General features: G+C 37.2%; 1 protein-coding gene across 2 annotated transcripts; it reads right to left on the reverse strand.

Annotated features, from left to right (window-relative positions):
- Positions 1 to 250: 250 nt before the first annotated feature.
- LOC135692269 (uncharacterized) lies at positions 251 to 18380 on the reverse strand. 2 transcript variants are annotated; one of them, XM_065210360.2, is made up of 3 exons: positions 18274 to 18380; positions 15083 to 15387; positions 251 to 2733 (listed from the first exon to the last, which is right to left on the reverse strand). In XM_065210360.2, exon 3 carries the CDS (start codon positions 2726 to 2728, stop codon positions 1331 to 1333), a length of 1398 nt encoding a protein of 465 aa, XP_065066432.2. In that variant the 5' UTR covers positions 2729 to 2733; positions 15083 to 15387; positions 18274 to 18380; the 3' UTR covers positions 251 to 1330. The 2 variants fall into 2 exon arrangements, with proteins under 2 accessions (XP_065066432.2, XP_065066433.2); XM_065210361.2 differs by lacking the exons at positions 15083 to 15387; positions 18274 to 18380 and adding an exon at positions 6499 to 8551.
- Positions 18381 to 23161: the final 4781 nt, after the last annotated feature.

Consider the following 23161-nt stretch of genomic DNA (forward strand, 5'->3'; position numbering starts at 1 on the left):
TTTAAGCATACATTGTCTGGAATCAGCCATTTCTGTTGTATTTGTTAGCCTTTCCTTTTATCTGACTTAATTTTGCAAATAAGTTTGCGAAAAGCTTCAAAATCTGGATGAAAAGCGACACAATCTCTGCAATCATCATTACCGGTAAAAAGTTCTGGCACAGAAAGAGCTGCAACAACTTCGTGCCTCGGTTTGAAAACGATTCCCTGCCTCGTTGATATCATTTTGGTCAACTGAAACAGTAGAATTCAGAATAGATCTTATTACTTAAATTATCATATGTTTGTAAACTGAAAAGATAGAGAAAACACACAGAGGAATACCTTGTTAATTTTACTTAGGTATAAGTCTTTCTATATCTTACAACAGAAATTCGTCCACTTTTAATCTGTTTACAGCTTTTTAGCCGATCAGGATTCATTTCTCGAGCCATGCTTGTATGTACAATATTGACATTAAAAGAAACATATCAACGTTAAGCATTACATATGCAAGTGCCACACCAAGTTTAAACAGTTTCCTTGGTAAAATGTCTGGTTCTTTTGCACTTAAATATGATATTTGTAAAGATATTAATTGCACCTGTTGGGTCTTGGAAAGGCGCCAGCTAGTTTGAAATATTTGCCTTGAAGATTCAATATTTTGCATTCTTCTTATGGCGAAGGTTGCATTATGGGGGAATTCGGAAATGCTGAGATGTAAATAACATCAAAGAACATGAACAGTATTTCTTGTGCTTGCACAACTCAAGAAGTTAATTGTTTCTAGGTTCTAGGTGACATTCCTTACCGTGATTCTGGTTCTTGTGCTCTTCTTTCTTTTTATCGAAAATCAAATCCAAATTGTTAAAACAATTAAGGTAGTGGAGTATATGAAAGGTGGATCTTTGGGCACCTAGAAAAAGCCCCTTTGAGCACTGTGAAATTCAAACTACTAGCTTTTATGGCATTTAGTTTGTGGTGTATATTTATCAAAGAAATAAACCGAGAGAGAAAACGATCGGAGAATTGATGATTTAGCTCAACTAAGAGTTGACCGAGTTGAGCGTTAGTTAGAATGGTTTATAAACCCTAGTCAGGATAAACAACCCTTTAAAACACTGTTAAAGAAATATCAACATACACCAGTACATTAATTCTTTTCAGTAAATTCTTCGCATATTCAGTACTGAAAATAGCATGTTTGTAAATTGTGTACATAAACACTCTTGGAAAGGAGACATGCGCCGAGCTTATACTGGGAACTTAACTTTTTACTGCTTGGCCTAAAATTTCCTCAAACTCTTTGAGCATCTACATAACACACCACGAACAAACACGCTTCGAAATAATTAAAACGTGTATCTTGTCGCAAGAGTCCTAGGCCGTTCTAGAGGCAGCGTCCCATTACCCCCTTCGGGCAACCTATCATCAGTTCCCATAATTTGCTCCATTGCCCGCTGGAAGTGGGGGCTGGCTTTGAACTTGCAATTGTATGAAATGTCGGGCAATGACTGCAACGAATCACTTCTCGCACTTCTTGTGGATAATGACGTGCTTGTCTTCCTTTTAGGTCCAGTATCCAGCCTGCCTTGTTTCGATAATTCATGCGCCGTCAGAACAGTCTCAAAGAAAGAGTTCCTTCCGTTTTTCAGCCTATTTGTACTTTTACGCCGTTCAATGTCTTGTTTCCTTTTGGTAATCTCTCCAACATCAGAACTCGCAACAATATCAGCTGGTTTGCAGTTCCGCAGACGTTCTCGAAGCATTTTCCAATACTCTGCCGTCGCCTCGTCATCATTTAGTTTATCACTCTGCTCATTTTGCTCAACTATTGTGTCACTTTCCTCGTTTTGTCTTGTCACTTCTAAAAGCTTCTTTCTCAATAAACCCCAGCCTCGGTTAACACTTTTGTTACTATTACTTTTGGGTTGGTCCGATTTATTGTCTTCTTGAATATTCGGATTCGATGTATCCTTGCTCTTGTTCGATTCCGGACTGTCTTTTATATACTTCTCGATAATCTCCTTCCTTTCGGAACAGCCTGCGCTAATTTTCCGAGTTCTCCACACATCGACATCGGACGAGCTCCTCGTTTTCCGTGCGCTTCCCAAAATTTGATCAATCTCGCGGCCATTATCAAGCACCTGCCTTGAAGGTCCACTTTTAGTTCGTCCCAGCCGTTTCTTGCTCATATTTCCAAACGGCTCTTCTTCAACAGAGACCAAGGACACCTGATCATAACCGTCGTCTCCCTCGACTGAACGATTATTGCTGATCGCGTTCTCCTCAGCAATTCGCGGTGACGTCGTGTCTGAAAGTGACGTTCCTGCTCGAGGTCGCTGCAAAATAACCGCAGAACCGCTTATCTTTCTACGAGGCCTGGAACCTACAATGTCATTTTCAATGCTGCCGCGGCTTTTATGGTTGCCACTTGTAGATCTTTCTCCTGTTCTTTTGACATCACTGCAAATCTCTAGATTTGACATCGTTCTGGATCGCTGGCTGATAAATTTTGGCGTATTTGTTGTTCCGTTTTGTGCCGCACGACTTCTTGACGTTTCAACACTTGTTTCTGCATTCGTTCTCCGTGGTGCTCTTTTTATTAAGTTCCCTGAGGCAAGTTTGTCCCGCTTTAAAGCAGAATCAGAGCCGCGCGCTGATTTCATCAATCTGAGGCTTTGTTCCGTTTTCCCGTGCGCTGTTTTGTCTTTTACTACATTGTTTTCTGATTTGATTTTTGCATCCATCTCCTCTGAAAGACGAATAAAAAGCTTTTATTTTTCCCTGTACCTGCTCTTTTATGCTTCCCAAATTGCCACCTGCAGCACATTTAACAAATTCATAAAGAAGCACTTTAAAGTAACCTTCTTCAAGTAAGGCTATGATTTCCATTATCAACGCAAAAAAGTGTCAGAAAGATTTTAATGCTATTCAAATTTGGCCAGCAGGTAATTAAAATAGAATCAATGTCCTTTAAGATGTTATCTAGGTTCAGAAGCCTAGAAGAAACCTGCTACTATTTGCGCGGGTGGTCGGCAAACTAACGCTAGGTAATTGAAAATGGTGTCTTCTAAAAAGAAAGTATTGGCTTAATTGGTTATAACTGGCTTTTTTAAGGTTTTATCACAATGCAACCGGTTCGTATTTGTGAGCACTTGCGCGTACACTGCTTAGACTCTGCCATTTGCAAATGGAAAAGAAACCTACACCTGCCGTTTGATTTTTGATCAGGCCGAAACTCTTTCAAATCCATCATAAGACGAAAGTAACTGGGGAACTGGAGGGGATAATGGGGGGACTAGAAGGAATAGTGAGTGACCTGGAAGGACTTGGAGACGGTGGAAATGTCCCCCTTGTTCTTAATAACATGGGCTCCGACACAGGTTGGAAAGTGGGGGTAAAGGCCAAATCAAACACCCACAACAAAAGATTTTGACAAAAATATAATTTTTTCCAAAAAAGTGGGGGGGGGGGGTGAAGCCGTGTAGCTTCACATAAGGATGCTCTTCAGCATATAATTTCATAACTATAACTTCATTGTGGTGTATGACTAATAAAAATAAAAATAATGAAAATACGAATATTAATACAGGAATAAAATACTTCAGCGAATGAACACTGTTATCAATATGTGTCCTATAAAAGTAAAGCAAAGAAAAGTTAAAATATTTCCAAAAAATAGATCCTTTTTCTTAGTTACAAGAAATTTTAAATAAGTTAGGGTTTAGTTACAATGTTCTTTGAGGCTTCTTTCATATTCAAAAGGAATATGATTATGAATTGTAAACTTAAGGCCTCTGAGCAAGTCTCTGAGCATTCTACTGTAGAATTTTCATTGACGTTTTGAGTCCAGTGGTGAAATGAAATGAATACAGTATAATCCGGTTATAACGTACTTTAAGGGACCAGTGTAAGCGAAGTACGTTGTAACGAGGGTAAGTAAAAATTGACTAAAACCAAACACACCTTTTGCTGGGACCAAGCACACCAGTACGTTATATCCGAAAGTATGTAATAACCGAGTACGTTATAACGGGATTCTACTGTATTCCATTAAACGTTTTAGTGAACGTTGGCTAAACAGTTATAACATGTATAATCGTTCACCCGTCATTTTAACGTTCAGGAAATACCGCCAATCTTTCGCTGCTCTTTTTCGTGAATGGGATATATCACTTTTGTTCTTTTTTTTATACACAGTCTAAAAAATACATTTTACAATAACAAGATTACAAAGACGATGCCAATGAGAGCATGATAGGCATGGCTACCCATTGACCTTAACAAAAAACAATACAGTAGCACCAAAGGCTATACCAAAATCCTGTTTAGTCCATGCGGATAGCTGGTTCGATCAAAAGACAAAGAGGCTACAACTTGAAAAGAAGAGAAAATTTGGACAAGATTTTGGTGTGGTCTTTAGTGCTGATTCTTCATTACAGTACATTTAATGCTAAAAGATAAATAGAGAAGGATGAAATGTTAGATAAGTTAAACAATTGTGGTATTTTCTGGTGGTACAAGAAACGTTCTGATGTATGAATGAATTTTAGCGTTGATTCCAAATTTCTTTTATTTTCATCATATGAAAATCTTTTGTCACCATACAACATAAAACGCACAAGGGTTTGATTTGATGGGTTTGAAATGCTATTTAGTTGTAGTATTTCGTTAATCGCGCCAAGGAGATCACACCTTTGATCATCATATGCCTGGCAATGCAGCAAGAAGTGTTCAGTATCCTCAATTCCGTCGTTAACTAGGCATATAGGATTGACTGTGTCCCGAAAGTTATGACTGAATTTGTGTGAATTTAGTTTACTGAGGCCTACGCGTAGCTGAGTGAGAATGGCGACACCTTTTGGATCATAAATTCCATAAAGAGGCTTCTGGGCAGGGCGGATAAGAGAAGATATTCTATTTTTGAATAAGCTGACTGTAGGCGATTTTCTGATCTCAGAGACAAGGCTATTCCATTCTTGTAAACAATTTGGGTAGAAGCGTGACTGAAAGCGCTCTGTTCTTGCATTTTTTCGCCCAACGACAGCATGATTTCTAAGTGCGTAAGATGACAAACGAGTTTGTGGAAAGGATGTCTTGTATATTCCGGAGCAGGGTTATTAATGAACTTAAAGAAGAGAATTAGACGCCTACTCCACCTTCTGTCATTTAAAGAATCCCAGCCAAGCTCCTCGTATATTTTATTTCTCGAAGTACCTTTCCATGCACCTGTTATAGCTAAGCCAGCAGAATACTGGACTGATTCGATTCTTTCCATTTGGCGATGTAAGAGGATTTCATGGCTTTTGTTCTTTTGAGTGGCCAAGTAACTAAAATGTTCAACAATGCTCAATGACTGAACAAGTTAGCTAAATGGTTGTTTCATCAAACGCTTTTCACTCCGAGCAAACATTCACCGAAAAATGTTCAATGACTGAACACGTTAGCTAAATGTTTTGTTCAACAACAAATGAACTTAATATGCTTTTGAGCAAAATTTGTTCACCTATAATGATTGTTTATCTGGCGTCCCTTGAAAGAAGAAAAATTATAGATGGCCCCCCTCAAAATCCCCCCCCCAATATCCTTCATCTCTCTGCGTCTGCATTCTGTGAACCTATTTCTTGTTTTCATCCCAGCTTCAGCAAATTTGGGTAAAAGTTTCTAGTTTTTGATGAAAAGTGGACAAAGCTGAACGCCTTCTCTAACGAACAGAATATTTATGCGTTGCGTGATCAAAGTTGCAGGTAAATACAATTAAGTAAACATGTGCCATTGCTCAGAAAGCAAAGGAGACGCGCTATGAAATCTTTGAAATGAAAAATAAATATTACACTTTAAATTTTCAAACGAAATAAAACAAAGTTTTAGACATTGAAATACTCAATTCCTTTTTTCGATTAAACATATTGCCAATACAAAGCGTCGTCGGAGAACTGTTCAAATTTGCGGCTTGCTTCAAAAGGGACCAGCGGTGGCCACAGACTCTTGAAACAGGCGACTATATAAAAGAAGTGTTTTTTTAAGTTTTGTTGAAAACCGATATCAAGTCTATTTAGATAAGCCAATAGTTTTTCACATCTTAGCCAATATATAGTTTCATTAATTGTCATTCAACATCAGAATCCACAGTTAGAACTTCAAACAGGACCTCTCGAATCGAATCCCCATAAAACAAAAACAGAGTACATTATATAGAATACGCATTAAGAAAAATCCAATAAATTCACTAATCTTCCAAATCACGAATAATTCAAAGAAGCAGCATATTGAGGTCAAGGCCGGTACAAGAAAAGCTAAAAAGTTCTAGTGTTGAAATTACTGTACTACTGTAAAGCCAGGCTCAACCAAGAGGCTCATTTATAACTTTATACTGCGGCCAAGGCTCGATTTAAATTTGTCAAGCGACGGTGAATTTGTAAAATGCAAAGTTTGGCATTGAACCTTCTCTGCTAGAAATGTTTAAGTGACCTAATGTTGTTGATTCTGTGCTCTTAACTCTAGAACGAAGCTTTACCTGTCTCAAATCGTTAAAAAGATTCCGCAGAAGCACCTTCCCTTTCCCATTCACCACAACACATTGCGATGTTCAGTTCCTTCTTGTCTTGTTTCCACACTAAATGCTCTTTAAAGACACGTTTGTCAATGAATTTACTTGGAAAATACTCAAATTGGTCGCTAAAAAGACCATTCACCGCAGCTTGATTGGCCTAGCAAATATTTGTGCAGGCAGTTGATTCTAGATCTGCATATTAAGCAATGCTTCGTAAAAATTTTCAGTCACTGTGTGTTCTTCAAAATCTGTTGGCAATGACATCTCCAGCATTCGTTTGTTTTGGTAATCGACGTGCGAGACTCGATCCCACTCGACACCACGTTTTCTGTCGCGGAAACAAAATGCAACGAATCGTCATCATCATAATCATCATTATTGTCATCATCTGCCTCTTTGATTTGAAGTTCTCATTTTTCACGTTCGGATAACTAAACGGAAAACCACAGCTGCACAATATATCCTTCTTATTCTTCAAAACATTTTCCTGGATGTCAAAACAGCATGTTGCTGTACCAAGAAAACGCTAAATTAGTGAGAAAGCTCAATTTTCTTTCCCTCTGCAATCAAATTTTAATGGCCAACAAATAGTTTATAAAGCTTGGAATGACTTTGGTACTGTCTACCTAAACCGCATTCTGTCATATACCGTCATTTAAAATTCTCACAAATGTCTCACCTCATGTTTATCAAAAAAAACAAATCTTGTTTCCTTCTTGATTGTCTCTGTTTAGCTTAAAGTGTGTTCATGCTAGGAGACCCATCTTGAATTACAAATAACATGATATGCAATCTTAACTCGCAAAGAACACTTGCAAGCAGTAGCGTAGTGAGGTGGAGGCAAAAGGGGCGGACGATATCCCCCTCCCCCCAAACGACAAAAGATATATTTGAAAAAGTGCGTTATCTTGCCTTCCGAAAGGTGTGGGCCCCATTTTCCATAAAGCTCAACTCGCCTTTGCCCCCTCCCCCCAATCTTACCACCCTGGCTACGTCACTGCATGCCAGACTCTGCAAACTACTAAAGGAAAAGGAAGAGCCATGAGTTCATCCAGCAATTTTTCAGTACCTAAGTAGTAAAGAAGTAATGGCCTAGTGATATCAGCTATGTAAACATTACGAAATAGGAACGGAAAAGTCCCAACTTTTTTTCTAAGGCCATCGTGATCGTTTTTCATCTTAACAGAAGTATTCCAGTATTATGAAATCATTTCGATTTTCTTTGTTAAATCCTTTCTGATTAGCAAACTATCACAACGGAAAGCAACACTTCATAGAAATACACTCATTTTTTTAAACTTGCTATGAGAAACGAGTATTGGACAGTCAGAAAAAGTTGAGAAACTTCAGTACTCGAGGCAAAAATATTAAGAAACTATTAAATCGTGATAAAACTAAGAACAACGAAATTTTGTAAAATCCAAGAACATGATTGCCCTGTTGGCCTATAACTTAAAACACAAGGGATAAAAACATACTTCCCACATCTAAATACAGCATCGGAACGGAGGCGAATCTCTTGACGTGATAAAAGAGGTCATGAACATTTCATAACATCATTCATGACATCATAATTAAGAAACTCTTTAGAAACATTAAGTATTGAAATTTCAAGAACATTAAGAAACTGGAGTGCTCAACATCGACCTTTGTTTCTTATAAAAAAATGAGTGTATATATCGTGTTGTCCAAGTGCCACTTGGAAATTTCATATATGTATTGGGTTAACACAAGGTTCCGAATTTGATCCCCGCCTCTTGTATATAACTCCAATCAAACCACTGCAAGCTTTGTTACGTATCTCCAGTATGAAATTTATTGATCTTCGTAAACCTTATCGGCCGTGATGTTGACGATACTATCAATGTCGCATCAAAAACAGGAGCATAAACAAGGAAAGGGTCTGGTGATTTTTGGTTACTATTTGTGGTTTTATGAGATTAATTGCGTTTAATTTGCAGTTTGGTATTTGTGAACGAATATTGTTAATAGTCGGCTTTGCAACCCTATCTCATCTATAAAAATTGCAATTTAATTTTTTCAAAAAATTCTTAAATTTGAAAAATTTTGTTATGAAAAGGCACTACAGTCAGGATTTGATATGAATCTCTTTAATAATTACAAATGGCCGAAAATAAGGTCACTATTATGAAAAAGGCACTTTGGTCCCCCCCCCTAGCTCCGCCTCTCAAAGAGCAAGAGGGGCGGTTGCCCCCCCCCCCTCCGACGCCGTCCCTGATTAAAGGTGTTCTGGAGTACAAACAAATAAATATACGTATTCTTTTCCACCGAAAAACACGGGCAAATACATTTCCGGCTGTGTTGAGCCATTTGGCTAGTCATGCTTTGACACTAAGACCCCGTTTACACGAGAGAAAAAGGAACGGATCCAAAAGATCCAGACCTTTTAGGTACGATATGGGTACGATGCGCAAGATCGGATCCTAAACTACAAAGCCTAAACTACAATCTGTTCTCGTGTAAACGGGGCCTAAAACGGAACGGACCAAAACTGTTCCTCAAAACGAAACATTCTGCCTCAATTGATGAGGTTGTCCTCGGTCCCACATCTTTTTGAGTCTACAGTTTTTCCTATACCGATCTGTTCCTTGGCTTGAGGGTTACGCTTATCAACATAATGGTCAATAAAATGGAAAGAATCTTGTAAAATTAATTGACAACGTCTCCAGATTGTGCAATATTATTAACGACAAACTAACATTGATGATCTTGTTTAATGAGTTGTTAATATTGAAACGTTTAATTTCTACATTTCGCAAAATGAGATATTATTTCAGAGGTTTATCTCATACCATAACATATATAAAAAATTATTCTTTTAACCTTTATATGTTTGATCGTCTGCCTCAAACCATCGATTTACTCTTTTAAACAGTGAACCATTTGAAAACTTTGTTACACTATAATTTGATATTCCTAATCCTGTATAAAAAGAAATGTGTTTTCTTCAGCAAGTATATATTTAACAGGATTTAGGTTAACGCTTTCTTTTTAAAAAGCTACCTGTTTGGATAAATGTCATTCTTAATTAGATAAACGATATTTATTTTCATATTAGAATCTTTCCATTCTCGTGACTCAGGACATAGAAATCTTTATCGTTATAAACGACCTCCCAGTAAGGTTTTTGATAAACAATGACGGGTCAAAGTAACAAAACATAGGTACAAAACAGACTTTCGGCTAGAATGATTTGTTTTGTAAATATTTTACTGAAAACAAAAATTATCGAATTCCCACAAACAAGGTCAAAGGCTCAAACATTGTTAACAACTCGTGGCTTTCAATCATGCTAAAAAGATGGAGAATTTGTAATGAGTATAGTATTTTTCTTCTATCAAAATCATTCCCGTTGATTCTCGAAAAAGACTCCCCCTTAACATGCTAAGGTCCTGATGGGGCCAAAACTACGATGAAAGACAAACCGCGATTGAAAACACATTCAGCGACGAATGCAAAAACCAAATTAAACGAAACATTAAGGAAGAAACTAAAATATTTTGGAGTAAAATTTGTCACACAATCAATAAAAAGTACACCCCTTAAATACTTCGTTTTAAGCATCCCCGTTTTCTAGGCACTGGTACCCAGGATAGCACTCCCGGAGACATGCTGGCCTAAAATCTCGCCCTATCCAAGGAGACTCTTCGGAAGTTTCCTGTTCAAAACCAATGAGGCTGTGGAAGGAGGTTGAAATTAAGAGAGATTTTGGGGGGCTCAGTCCTCCCCCCTCTCAACAAGTCAGTATATATTTGGTTGGGAAAATTCCTTACTTGGCAATCTCAATAAACCTTTTCTTATGCCGGTGAATTTTCATGAATGAGCAATTTCTGTTACCCTGGGTACCAGAGCCGCAAAAATTAAAAAATAATAATAAAAAATAATGAGAGTTGCGGAGGAAAAGGAGAGAGGAGAGAAGAAGAAAAGCGGCACACCTCTCTCCGTCTCCTTCGCCTCCGCAGCTCTCATTGTTTTTTATTATTTATTTTTAATTTTTGCGGCTCTGGTACCCAGGGTAAATTTCTGTTAGGCTTTTGGAGTTGGTGAATGGAGTTTGAATGGAGTTTGAATGGTTTCATATGAACAACAAAGAGTCTTTAACACAAGTGCAAGAATACAGGGTGTCGCCACGAGTGTGGTCCTGGGTTTGGCTTTTGCAGCACAGCCCCCCTTTCTAATTTCTTAGGAAAACAACCTTGCTTAAGACTCCTGAAGCACGAATGCGATATCGAGCGAATTTGAGATTCGCCAATTCTTTGTCAAACACAAACTAACAGACATATAATAAGTCAAATGTTTGATCCTATGGCAAATGTCGTAAAATACTTCCTGTTATCAATTTTTGGTAGTTAAATGGCAATATCTTGATCGGTTGTCAGGCCAACAAGGTATATTTTGCTTCGGCAATTAAATTTCTAAATCGCAAGTTAATACCCCCCTAAAGTTTCAGACCTGTAATTCACGTAAGACAATTTCATATAAAGCTGCCCATTTGCTACGATCTGGTGCATATTAACCCATGTCTACTCTAAAGGATTCCAAATTAAGAAACTAGGATGAATTCTGATCGGTAATGGCGAATTCAAAGGACTTCTCAAATTCAAGGGATTGCAATTATAGCTATTAAAATTTACCTCCTTCCCGTGTCGAGGCTAACGATTTCGACTCCGATGAAGTCCCGTATGTCGGGGCCCAACAAGAGTTTACTTAAGCTTTATTTTAGATAAATTTAGTCTTCTTATTTGGATTTATATACACTGGATTGTTCTTCATCTCTCCTGTTTATCGTTTAGTAACAAGTTTTTCGTCGCAAAATTCATAGATGGCCCAGGGACAGCAGAAGCGGGGGAAGAGGTGAGGGGGCGTAACCCCCCAGCAATTCCAAAATTCTCATAAAATCATAAGAAAAATCACCTTGCTCTTGTTTTTTGGCAAGTTTTGCCCCCAAAAACTTTCTAGCGCTTTCAGACCGTAAGATGCACCACGGTCCTTGAGAAGTCCTCGTTCCCGCCACTTCCTTCTGGCGTATAACCGTTGCAAGCATGCGCTTCAAACTCATGCTTGCTCTGCTGCACAGGCCTGGCCTAGCCAGAACATTCGAAACGGCGCAATTGAAAATGAATTACTAATCAATATCCTGGATTAGTCTGGTTAATCTATCATTGAATAAGAGATAACATCGGTTTTAGGGTCCTGTAACTAACAAATCTTGCGTTTTAAGTCTGAAAATATTGGAAAGTTTCCTCCATATGGTTGAGCTTTCAAGGGAAACAAGATTCGGTTGACAGCAATTAAACTGAGTAATGTCACCTAAATGAAAATAAATTTTAAAGCCAGATGTACATCAGATAAAATTATCAAGGTTGACAGTTGTTTCAGTTGAGAATGCCTTACTGAAAATGTTGAGATAATGACTGACGCGTCATTTTGTACGTTGAATCAGTATCAGTTACTTTTCATAGTTAACTTCGTAATCTATCCTTCCTTCAATATAATATTTTTTCCTTAAGTGTACTTTTTTTACAGGTTCATTATAAAGTGCCCTCTTTAGTTAGGAAGTGCTCAAAACGAACTTCTTTTTTTTCGAGTCGTGGTAGTAAAACACGTTGTATTTAAGGCTACAAACATTCATACCTTCAACAGGATATAAAGCGACACGATATGTCTGATAAGATAGAATAGATAGTCTGAAAAGAAACAAGAACCAACCCATAACACCGTCCCCCTAGTCACTTACACGCAGTGCAGGGTAAACAGGTAACTTTATGGAATGAAAAAGGGGGGCTAGAAGAAACAAGGACCGAAATGTCTAGAAATAAACTTTTGAGAATAAAAACATATTCACTTCCGAAATAGCTCTGCCAGTTTGAGTTCAAGCTCTGGGCAGTGTATTTGGTGGTGCAATAAAAAAGTTATACCTCCTATAAATACAATGTGTGTTGTCTATGCTCACCCTCAGCGAGGAACTCGGTAACCTGGTCTGTGCAACGATAAAAGTTTTTTTCAGTTGCAACTTAGAGCCGTCGTTTACTACAAACAAAAGCATGTACAGCTTTGCTCATTCATCGAGTATTTTATGACACGAGACTGGTAAACAACGCAATGTAAGTTTACATTGCCTTATTGAGTAATGCTTGATAATTTCACTATACCTCTATGTCTTTAATTACCAATGCCATTACATATAATTTCACACTTTCTAAAAAACAGGCCCTAGGCTACCACACTCTCGATTCTGTCCACGTGGAGCCATTCGATCCTGGAAGCTAATATGTTTCTTCAGGAAACTGTTATAAAGTGCGATTTTGCTTATTATCAGTGTTAAAAGGGGTCAGTAAGATACGTCTTAATGATAAATCTCAAGGATCTACTCCTATTGCAGGATATTTAGCTAGCTGACATTTCAAAGAAATTACTGCATTCTTCTGCATCTTCGTCGGTGAACACAGGTGTCAGCCTATACAAAAATATGTTTTCCAAAGCACACTCTCCCAGTAGTGTTCACAGATTTAAAGGCGAACGTATCTGCGTTTCTTTCAGATGTGAAACTGTGACAAATTTAAGGGTGGTATTTGTGAAAATTGGCGCTTTTTCCTTTCGTGTTTTAGCCAAATTATTCTTCAGTAATTAATTCTGAAGTACTGCGTTTTGATAACAAAAATATTTCCATGTGCAATTCATTGCATTGTTTATCTAAAATTATAAAAAGCTTGTTGAAAAATGTTGAAACGTTACTATGTAATACAGTCTCTCAGCTTTCTGTACACGCATACATCCCCATGCCTTCGAAGATCATCGCTGTTAAGATCAGGTAGCTGAGATGCTTATCCAAAAAACCATAATTATCTTATCTTGACGCAAGGATCATACATTAGTATGCATAGATATGACCAAAATAAATAAGAGATTCTCAAGACCAACAATTTGGTTTCCTATTCACAAGCTGTGGTTTGGAACTGGTGCATCCTTGCCAAATTGTCCACAGAGACATCTCTTATGATAAAAGACTTCTGTATAATATATTCGACACATCTCTTGCTAAGAATGACCTTTTTATAAATTATTCGACACTACTCTTATTGTGAAAAGCCTTTGCATAAGACACACTTATATGCTCAGCAAAGGGGAACGTAGCCCCAGACAACTGCAACACTAACCATGCATCAATTTCCCTTGGGCAGAGCAGAAAAATTGCCAAAGGGAGGTATTGTGAGCTCCTTTTTGCTCTTTTCGTAGCACTCGTCGAGGGGCACTCCACGTGAATCTCGTACACCCTATTGCTTTGTTTAAAAATCCCTCGAAATCCTTTTGTTTTGATGGAAATCTCGTACACCCTATTGCTTTGCCTAAAAATCCCTCGAAATAATTTTGTTTTGATGGAAATCTCGTACAGCCTATTGCTTTGCCTAAAAATCCCTCGAAATCCTTTTGTTTTGATGGAAATCTCGTACACCCTATTGCTTTGCCTAAAAATCCCTCGAAATCATTTTGTTTTGATGGAAATCTTGTACTCTATTTGCAAGAGTGAAATGCCCCTCGACACAAATCTCTGGTGCCAGCATCTCCGTTCTAATTGAATTCAATTATATGAGGAGGTCTTAAGTTGGAAAAAGATCAGTCTGATGCTAGACAGTACTTGGTTCTTTGGTTGTCAAAAGGTCACGATCTCGATTTTTAGACCGAGTTCAAGTATATTGTTTTTGTATAACAAGAATGGAATCTTAAAGATAGTTTACAACCATTCATTGCAGAAGACGATGCCAAACAATGTAATCGCTCGGCCAAAACGTAATGAAGGTTGATGAAAAATTCTTCATAAAAACAGCTCGAAAGAGATTTTCCTAAAAAGAAGTAAAAGTTGCAATTCTCATTGAAAGGTGCTTGCAGAATTTTCACTCAAAATAGATGCGGTTAATTGCTTTTCTTTACTAGCTTGTTCTGTTAAATTCCCAGCATTTCATTGTTTGAAAGAACGTAAACAGACTGCCGGGCAAGTGTTGAAAAATAGTCAACAATTCACAGAAAAAGAGTGCTTGAGGACACTGTTTTTCAGCTTTTGGCGCGGCCTGTCACAAATTCCAAATGTTCCATCAACCTACTAAGGCCAAAAAAAATAATGATAAATCTTGAAAAAGTGCCGGTAGCATGGATAACCTGAAAGGATGTTATCAGTGCTGCAACTTCACGAATAAGCAAAGATTCTATTAAACTTTGTGCTGGATTGAAATAAACAAAACATTTTTGACGGTTTCGTAGACTTTGTACATCTACTAATTTCACGATTAGTTGCCCACGTCCAAAACATGATAAATAATTATTTCTAAATCGGAATCTATTCTGAAATATCCAGTAATTATTGTGGCATAATTATTGTCAAGGTTTATGAAAAGTCACCTAGGCTGCTTTGAGATAATGAAAGCAATAAAATACTGCGTTTGTAACTGTGTAAGTCTAAATTTCTTATACTCACGATAGAATATAATGTCAGGTTAAATGCTTGTAATAGACTTTAATTGTATTGACTCACCTTGTATTGATTGACTATTTCTTTTGACTTGACCAGGAGGATTCGTTGCAATGAAGTTACTCGCATGGGCTAAGCATTGAGGGAAATCTTAGCAAGTAGCTCCTCATTGATGTTTTGTTAGTGTAAGTCGTTTATCTCAATTCTTACATCACTCTCTGGCAACCGAACTTGTATTTATCAAACTGCACTTGGCTGTTACGATATCTTGGATCACACGCAGGCAGTGTTTGTGCGAGTGTTCGACGTCAGAGTGTATCGCTTCATTTTGCCCTCCATACATCAAACACTTTAATCACGAGTGAATCCTTGAACAAAGAAAAACCTCAAGGCTTACATCGCTTTGCTACTTGACTGTGCCTAAATACCAAGAAATACTTTATCAATTGAAGACTTTCCTGGGCAGTTAGCGTGTACGTTTCGTTAACTCTTGTGTGTGGCAGCCCTAGCTTGCTTAGACATTGAAAACCTTCTAAGACTTTGCTTGAAAATTTGTTGATTTTATGATATCTTTATTCATTTATGGCAGATTAAAAGGCAAAAAGACGTACTGCTGGCTTTTCTTTTCAATAAACACAAAGGCAATGTCAATAATCTTTTTTTCATTGTACAGCCTGCTGGTCCGTTTGTTCAAGGGTCCCTTCTTAAACAATCAAACTTGCTTGTTACTAGTTGTTTTAGAGTTTTAATTCGAAAGCTCTGCAAAGCAATCTTATCTCTATCGCTACACTCCTTTGATAAGGTTCCGAGAGAAAGCATTCAAAGTTCTGTAATCGGCTTTGAGTAGGAAAAGAGATCGATTGAAAACAATTCTAGCAATCTGTTACGCAAATGCTATTAGTAGAAATCTAACCATACCGTACATTTTATAGATGCCCTTGTACCACCGAGCTGGAGCTAGCTGTGTGTTTAGTTCAGGAACAAGTGCCGATGAAGGGCATATCTCTCCACGAAATTCTAGCACCCCTTTGGCAAAAATCCCTTGTTTTCAGGAAAATACCCCAAAAATTCCTAAAAACCCATTTGTTCTAAAAACCGTTAGCTTTATTAGGAAAAGTGACACACCCATCGAAAGCCGAATCCCCATGCATGTTCAAGTTGACCAGACACACTGGCACAAACAATCGAACCCACAGTAACACGCAAAGAGACTGGCACAAACAATCGAACCCACAGTAACACGCAAAGAGACTGGCACAAACAATCGAACCCACAGAAACACGCAAAGAGACTGGCACAAACAATCGAACCCACAGTAACACGCAAAGAGCAGTCTATAGAATTGATTGTTTATTTCCAAACCCAGGTTATTGTAATTGTCGTTTCTTATTATATTTCGTTCAACCGGAGACCACGCTGCATATTACAGATAGATGGAGCTGGAAAATGCAGCGAACAGTTAAAAGTGCATTTAGGGAAAAAATTGTAGGGAGGGAGGCTGAACCCCCGTAGCTCCTTACCGTGCTTGTTTGATCCCTGCTTGAAAAAGTATATCAATTGTCTGGCTGCTAATCCGTAAAATAACAAAATGAGTAAGTGCGCTTTCTTCAAAGAAGAGACTCTCCGTCCGAAGCTTTTAAAGTTTTTCTAGATGACCTTGTATATATAGTAATGTTATTTAAAGCTACTTTTGAAAATAGGCAAGATTTAAATTTTGAATTTTTTTAATAATACATCAATTCTCGTCCTTTGCCGGTTGTTGAAAGAAAGGTTCAAAAAATTTGAAAAAGTTAAATTTGAGAGTCTTCCTTTCGATCTATTTCCTGTTCTTAAATATGATAAAATCATAAATTTTAAAGCTATTTCTACTGAAAACTATTTATAGATGAAATTCTTCCTGCCACCTACCCACATTTATCTGATGCTGTTCCGTAATAATGAACAGGGCCTCCGACGAAGGGGGGGGGCCGGGGGGCCCTGGCCCTTCCACTTTTTTGCAAAACAATAGAGCTTTTTAAAAATTCTTATGTTTTGATTGTTAAAATCTCCCTTGCCTCCCCCCCCCCCCACTTTCCAACTTGCATCGGAGCCCACGATGAATGGGTATATTCAAACGAGAAGAGCGGGTACAAAAAGAGTACTACTAACATCAATCAGGAAAAGACAGATGGGTTTTTTGTGGCACGTAATGAGAAGGGAAGGCTTAGAACACCCAGCGGTTACTGAAAAGATAGAAGGAAAGAAAGGAAGAGGAAGACCAAGAATTGGATATGTGAAGGCTTTGAGCACGTGGGCAAATGTAGAAGCTAAAGAATTGATTAAGACAGCTAAGAGCAGGGTAGAGTGGAAGGCCATGACAGTCAACGCTTTGAAGGAGCACTACACCTAGAGAGTGATATATTCAGACTGCAGATTAAGAGCTTTCAGACATCAATGTTTTAATTGTTTCTACAGAAATAGTTTTAAGCCAATTAAGGACCTTCGATATAAAAACAAGGCTTTAAATGTATGGGAACAATTCAACAAAATCAGAGGTTTTAATGGGGGTTTTGCTGACATAGGTCTAAGTTCCAGGCAGCACGAACAATAAAATCACTTGTTTACGCTATTTTATGCTATTAATTAATTTATAAGTTGGCTTCATTATCTCCTCTTGAAAACTGTACAATAACCTAAAACTTTCGTTGCTGTTGATTGTAATGAAAATTTATTGTTCATTCTTTTTCATTGTTATAATATTTTGAAAGATAGCAAAAATCCAACCAGGGTTTTTATTCGAATAGACAGGTCAAATAATTATTGTTTTTGATTCTTAATAAAAATAAACTCATCTGTGAATTATTTGTTTTTACATCTGTAAATTTATTATTCTAATTCAATAATGTCATTACAAATCTCGCTTATTCAAGATAGGCTGTAACTGGCTAGTCTGATTGAATTCTATTGCGTAAAAATTCAGCTTCTTTGATAAGAATATCAAAACATGTAATAAATGTTTGAAACAGAGGAAGTCTGGAATATCAAACTCTTGTTTCGGGAATGCAATCTTTTGCTTCTTCAAACCATCCCTTTTCTGAAAGGCAATTTGTATTTTTAAGCCTTGTCTTGGCTCCTTGATTCCGTTTGACTTGTAATGGTTTTTCAATTTAGACTGTGGAAACGTTCCCGTTCTTTAAAGATTGAAATGGCAATGTTCACAGGATAAGATATTTTATAAATGGCTCTTCTGCCACAAATGCTTGTAAAGTACTTACAAATTTTTCAGATTTGTAGGAAGCACATATTACTTGGGTGTCGGGGGCAGGAATTTTTGAAGGCCAAACCCTGTTGTCACCAATCATCACAAAGTTCTTAAAAAAAAAGGATAAGGAGCTTTAATTATAACAACAGGAAAATCGATTGACAAAAGGCACTATTTTTAAAAATTCGTATCAGAAAATCAAAAGAATTGTCCCTAAACAGGGAAATTTTGCCCCCTCCTCTCTAACCAAAGGAACGCTCCCCCAAGCCACTCCTGATCTCGATTATAGTCAAGCCAATGTAGTCAGTCGTATACCGTTTGTTTTTAAATATTTGTCTGGGGCTGCGAAATGGAAGGAGTTTCCATAGAAGTTTCCATAATGTAATGTCTTTGGTGTTTGAAATTTAGATAAGCCTTTATATCATCGACTTTTTCCATTTTAAGTTCCAATTTTCATAACATCATCTTGTATTTTATCTTACTATGTATTTTATTTTATCTTTACTCCTCCCAATCTTTTATCTCCTTCAATTCGTGATATGCTTCTTGGCCTTGCACAGTACTGAATTAAGATAATTTGATGATAAATGCTACCACTTTTCACAACATTCAGGGCACACACAATTTGAATCATGCTACGCATTTGTTTGATAAGCTAGATTGAAAATGAGCTGCTTGATGTGATCTTGATATAAAATGTTTTGGATTAATGGGTAAATGTCCTTTGGAAGGGAGGATGCGCAGTATAATTCTGAACTACTTAATGAAATGCCTTAGAAATATTGTTTTTGAAATCAAATGGGTGTAGCTATGTTGCAAAAGCAGTATAGACTCTTGTAATGGTGCTTTTCTATATCAAACTGTAATGTTGCAAAGTTCTTTTGTAGGTATAGTTGATTTTAGACCTGATTTAACGTGTATAATACGTGGATCTACTAAGAGGCGTCGCTACGTGACCGTAATGACAAAGATACACGGAGGATATGATTACGAATTACAATAATCGCTACTTTAGAGCACCTCTATTACTTCAGTTATAACCCATAAATGTCATTATCTTAGCCATCATATATTCCATAATAAGTTGGAATGTGTTTGTTGAGTAGGTATATCAGATTGTTTATGAAATTGATGAATAGCAATGGGGCCAAAACTCAACCTTGTCAAACTCAAGATAAAAAATTAGCGATTTAATAAAGAACTGAGTAATTTATTTCTTTTTGGATTTTGATGTCTTTAAATATTGTTCTTTCCCATTTAACTACAATCACTGTCAAAATTACTTGAAACACCCAGCACTTTGCGATGTGCATTTCTTTTTTGTTTGTTTTCCCAAATACTAATTTTTGGTACCCCTCCCTCTTTTCTCCCACAGAACAATGTTGACAGTTTAGAAGATGTTATAAAAGCCACACGTACTCCACACTTTCCTTTTTTCTATCAGCATTGTTCCTAGGGGAGAGTGGTGCAAATTCGCCTTTGAGAGCTAATGTTAATGTTCCAAGATTTTTGGCAGTGATTGTAAGAATAAAGAAAAATGATATCCCCCCTCCCATGTATACTTTACACTGGTCTACCTCCTATGTATTAAGAATTTAATCATAGTAGGTAGACCAGCGTAATGAAATGTGATTACAAGTAGAAACTTGGTCATGACCGTTATGTTGAGTTCCATCCATCGTGATTGTTCTCATTTTGCCTGGGGTACATTTCATCTTTACTTAATGACGTTGAAAGGTATACACCAAAATGGCAAGCAGTGTATCAATACGCAGTGTCGTACCTTGAAACCTCTCCATTACTGGTTCCAGTACCCTCTGTTCCAAGATAACTTTCTATGGAACAGAGAGCGCAAACTATGGATACAGGGGAAAGGAGGTTGGGCTAGTCTCTCTAAAAACAAAGTGAAGATGATGAAAGACAGCAAAAGAGTCGATGCTGAACATTTCGAACTGGGGGTATTATTATAGTTAATGTTTTTATTTCTGTTGCTAGGCAAAATGGCATGATGCAAACTTTCTTTGAGGGCGGGAGGATTGCGTTGTGTTAGAGATGTCCGGAAAGGTCCTTTAGCATGCAAAATGACAAAAACGTAAGGAACCAAACCACGTTAATGTCAGAGCATGCACCTTGAAAACTCTACCGCTGGCTAGACCTCAATTCATCAATAATTCCATGTTATTTTTACCCTTTGCAACACCCCTGAAAGAACTCACCAAAATGCACAAATATTCACTGAATATCTTTTATTGCCAAATCATCCCTCCATTTCCATATCTTCTGCGTTAGTCATCTTCATTAAATCTGCAAAAATAAATGGGTTTTGATTTGATCGATGTTTGTATAGTATATATTATACATACATGCATCATTCTTTTTGCAAAGCAGAAATGACGAGGAGGCCACCCTGGCCCCCAGGCGTCGGGAGTCTTGCAATGGATAGTCTCTAGATTGTTGAATTCAGTCAACTCAATAGCAAAATGCGCTTCATTTAAGTATTCGTTTGTTGTCTGTCTTATGAAAATTGAAATGGCTTCTAAAAGTTCCCTTTAACATGAAATTTGTCATATTCAATATATTTTGTCATACTTCTTTCTACGAGTTTAAGGCAAAAGAAAAGGTTTCAATTAACTGCAGTTTGGCAACAATTGCTTGACCTTTGAGCATTAATAACGTGGTCTAGCAATTTGACAAGTGGAATTCGCTGTCTCTTTTTGCTATTAACTGCAAGCCTTTATTAAAGTCTCAGCTTTTTATGAATAAACGAACTATCGAACGATCAAACATAACTTCTCTTGTTCAGAATAACACAATATATGAACACTGTGTGACTTGAATTTTGAAATGGTTGTGTAAGATTGCTGAACTCCGTAGTTGAGTAATTGGGTCTCCGATTGGGTTAACCAATCACTGCATTAAAAGCTCTTGCACATCCGACATGCTTTGCTATCGCTATTTATTAAGCAAGGAGAAATGTAACGAATTTTGTACTACCATGCGATATGATATTAGGCCGGTTTTAAAAATAACGTCGCAAAGCATGCCGGTTGCGGAAGAGCCTCTAATTTTCAACCTTCCACTTTACACACAGACCTTAGAATATAACAAATGCATTTTTCTATACTCGCATTTTATTGCTAGCATTTTTCTATACTCACATTCCATATCATTAACTTTTATAAATCTTATAGATAAAAGCGCAGCCACTATCTAAATTCTGAGAGGACACGGAGGCTTTGTTGTAGGTTTTGGTCTATAAAGACACCGATGTTGGCCAAACAGTCCGATCGTAGAGCCCGATCGTCGTTCAATTTAGCAGTTTGGAATCTATCTACAGAAATATGAGAAAATCACTATTGTGTAGGCAAAGGTGTTTCACCTTAGGATTCCATAGGCAACGTTTTATTCTCTGAGGAGTATCAGACGAAAAGCTTTAGCATTATATTACAAGATGTTTGCTTTTTTCAAAGCCATTTTCAAGTTTATATTTCAAGGTTCCCTGCCCATTTCCCAAAAAGCAATTTTTACTTCAGTTTATTTAAAAATGTCCCCTTAAATTAGGAAAACTATCGACCAATAAGAGGCTTGACAAACTGCAGAGGTTTAGCTAGCTGCTTTTCTAAAAAAACAGCTTTTCATATTTTATGTGCTGCTGTTTTCATGGATTAATCAAAGACACATGACTGCCTTCTTACGAATATAGTTATTGTAAAATTGCATGCCTGTGGTGCCAGTGTATTCTTTTGTATGCAAAAACACATGCAACTCCCAACAGAAAGAAAACACTAAAACTTGGTGGGTTCATTAGGCTCCCTAAATCAGGGAGTACTTCAGGGCTCAATTCCTGGACTTCTGCTTTTTTTATGATCAATGAGGGGTTTGATGTAATATTGCAGATGAAACCACAGTCACATGAGCACCGACAAATGCATTGCCTGGAAAGAGAAACAGTAAAGAGAGACAAACAATTCAAGGATTCCTTTATACTTTGGCATTTAAACTACTACCACTTCAATGGTTGTTTGGTAGTAACAAAAGTCCATTGTATAACGGAATGAAAGAGCCTTAGGCCAACTCATCGTCTTATTCAAGGTTGCTTAGGCCAACTACGGTCCATGTTCATTAAAATATTGCTAGCTTTGAAAGGTTTAAAGCCTAAAATGACTGAATCTCGGTGTTTACGAAGAAGTATTTTGTCCCTACCAGAGCTATTTTTATATATATTTGTCTGCACCAATGAGAAAGAGCAGCATATGCACATGCGAATTAGGATGAGATATGTGGACAAAGTTTTCATCCCATGGCGTCTCAAAGCATTTAAATCAAAATTAGTGCATATCATAATTGCATCGCATGAATCAGAGATACATTCTGACTCTTATCGTGACATCCTTAACTTTAGATTTTTTCTTCTTTTTTTTTGAATATGGTGCAAAATTTTGAAAGCCAACTCCTAAACAATAAAGTTGAAAGTACCAAAGGTGAACAAAAATGACGTTCTCTGATTTCAAGGTAAAATACTGAAAATATCTAAGAAAATTTTATTCCAAGTAATGCACCTCAATCTATGTTCGTCAAGAGTCGCTGCATGATGATATAAAAACTTCCAGAGGGTTTGTTTTGCCACAAATTAATGAAACACTAGATCTAATACTAGTCTAATTATCCACTTTAAAAGATACATCCCTGCTGTTTAATAAAATCTAGGCCAAACCAACGCAGCACGTTATAGTCAACAATTGCACCAAAAGTTTTGATTTTCGTAAGCACATTCTGTCTAATAACGGCATGTTTAACACACAAAGGTTGAAAATTTTGACAACTTGTCGATTTCTTATTAATATATTTTAGAGAAAGAATATTATCGAGATAATGACTTCGTACTTAAAATAATTTCCATT

Source organism: Rhopilema esculentum, chromosome 13 (assembly GCF_057945365.1).
Source record: "Rhopilema esculentum isolate cy_ngs chromosome 13, ASM5794536v1, whole genome shotgun sequence".
NCBI lineage: Eukaryota > Metazoa > Cnidaria > Scyphozoa > Rhizostomeae > Rhizostomatidae > Rhopilema > Rhopilema esculentum.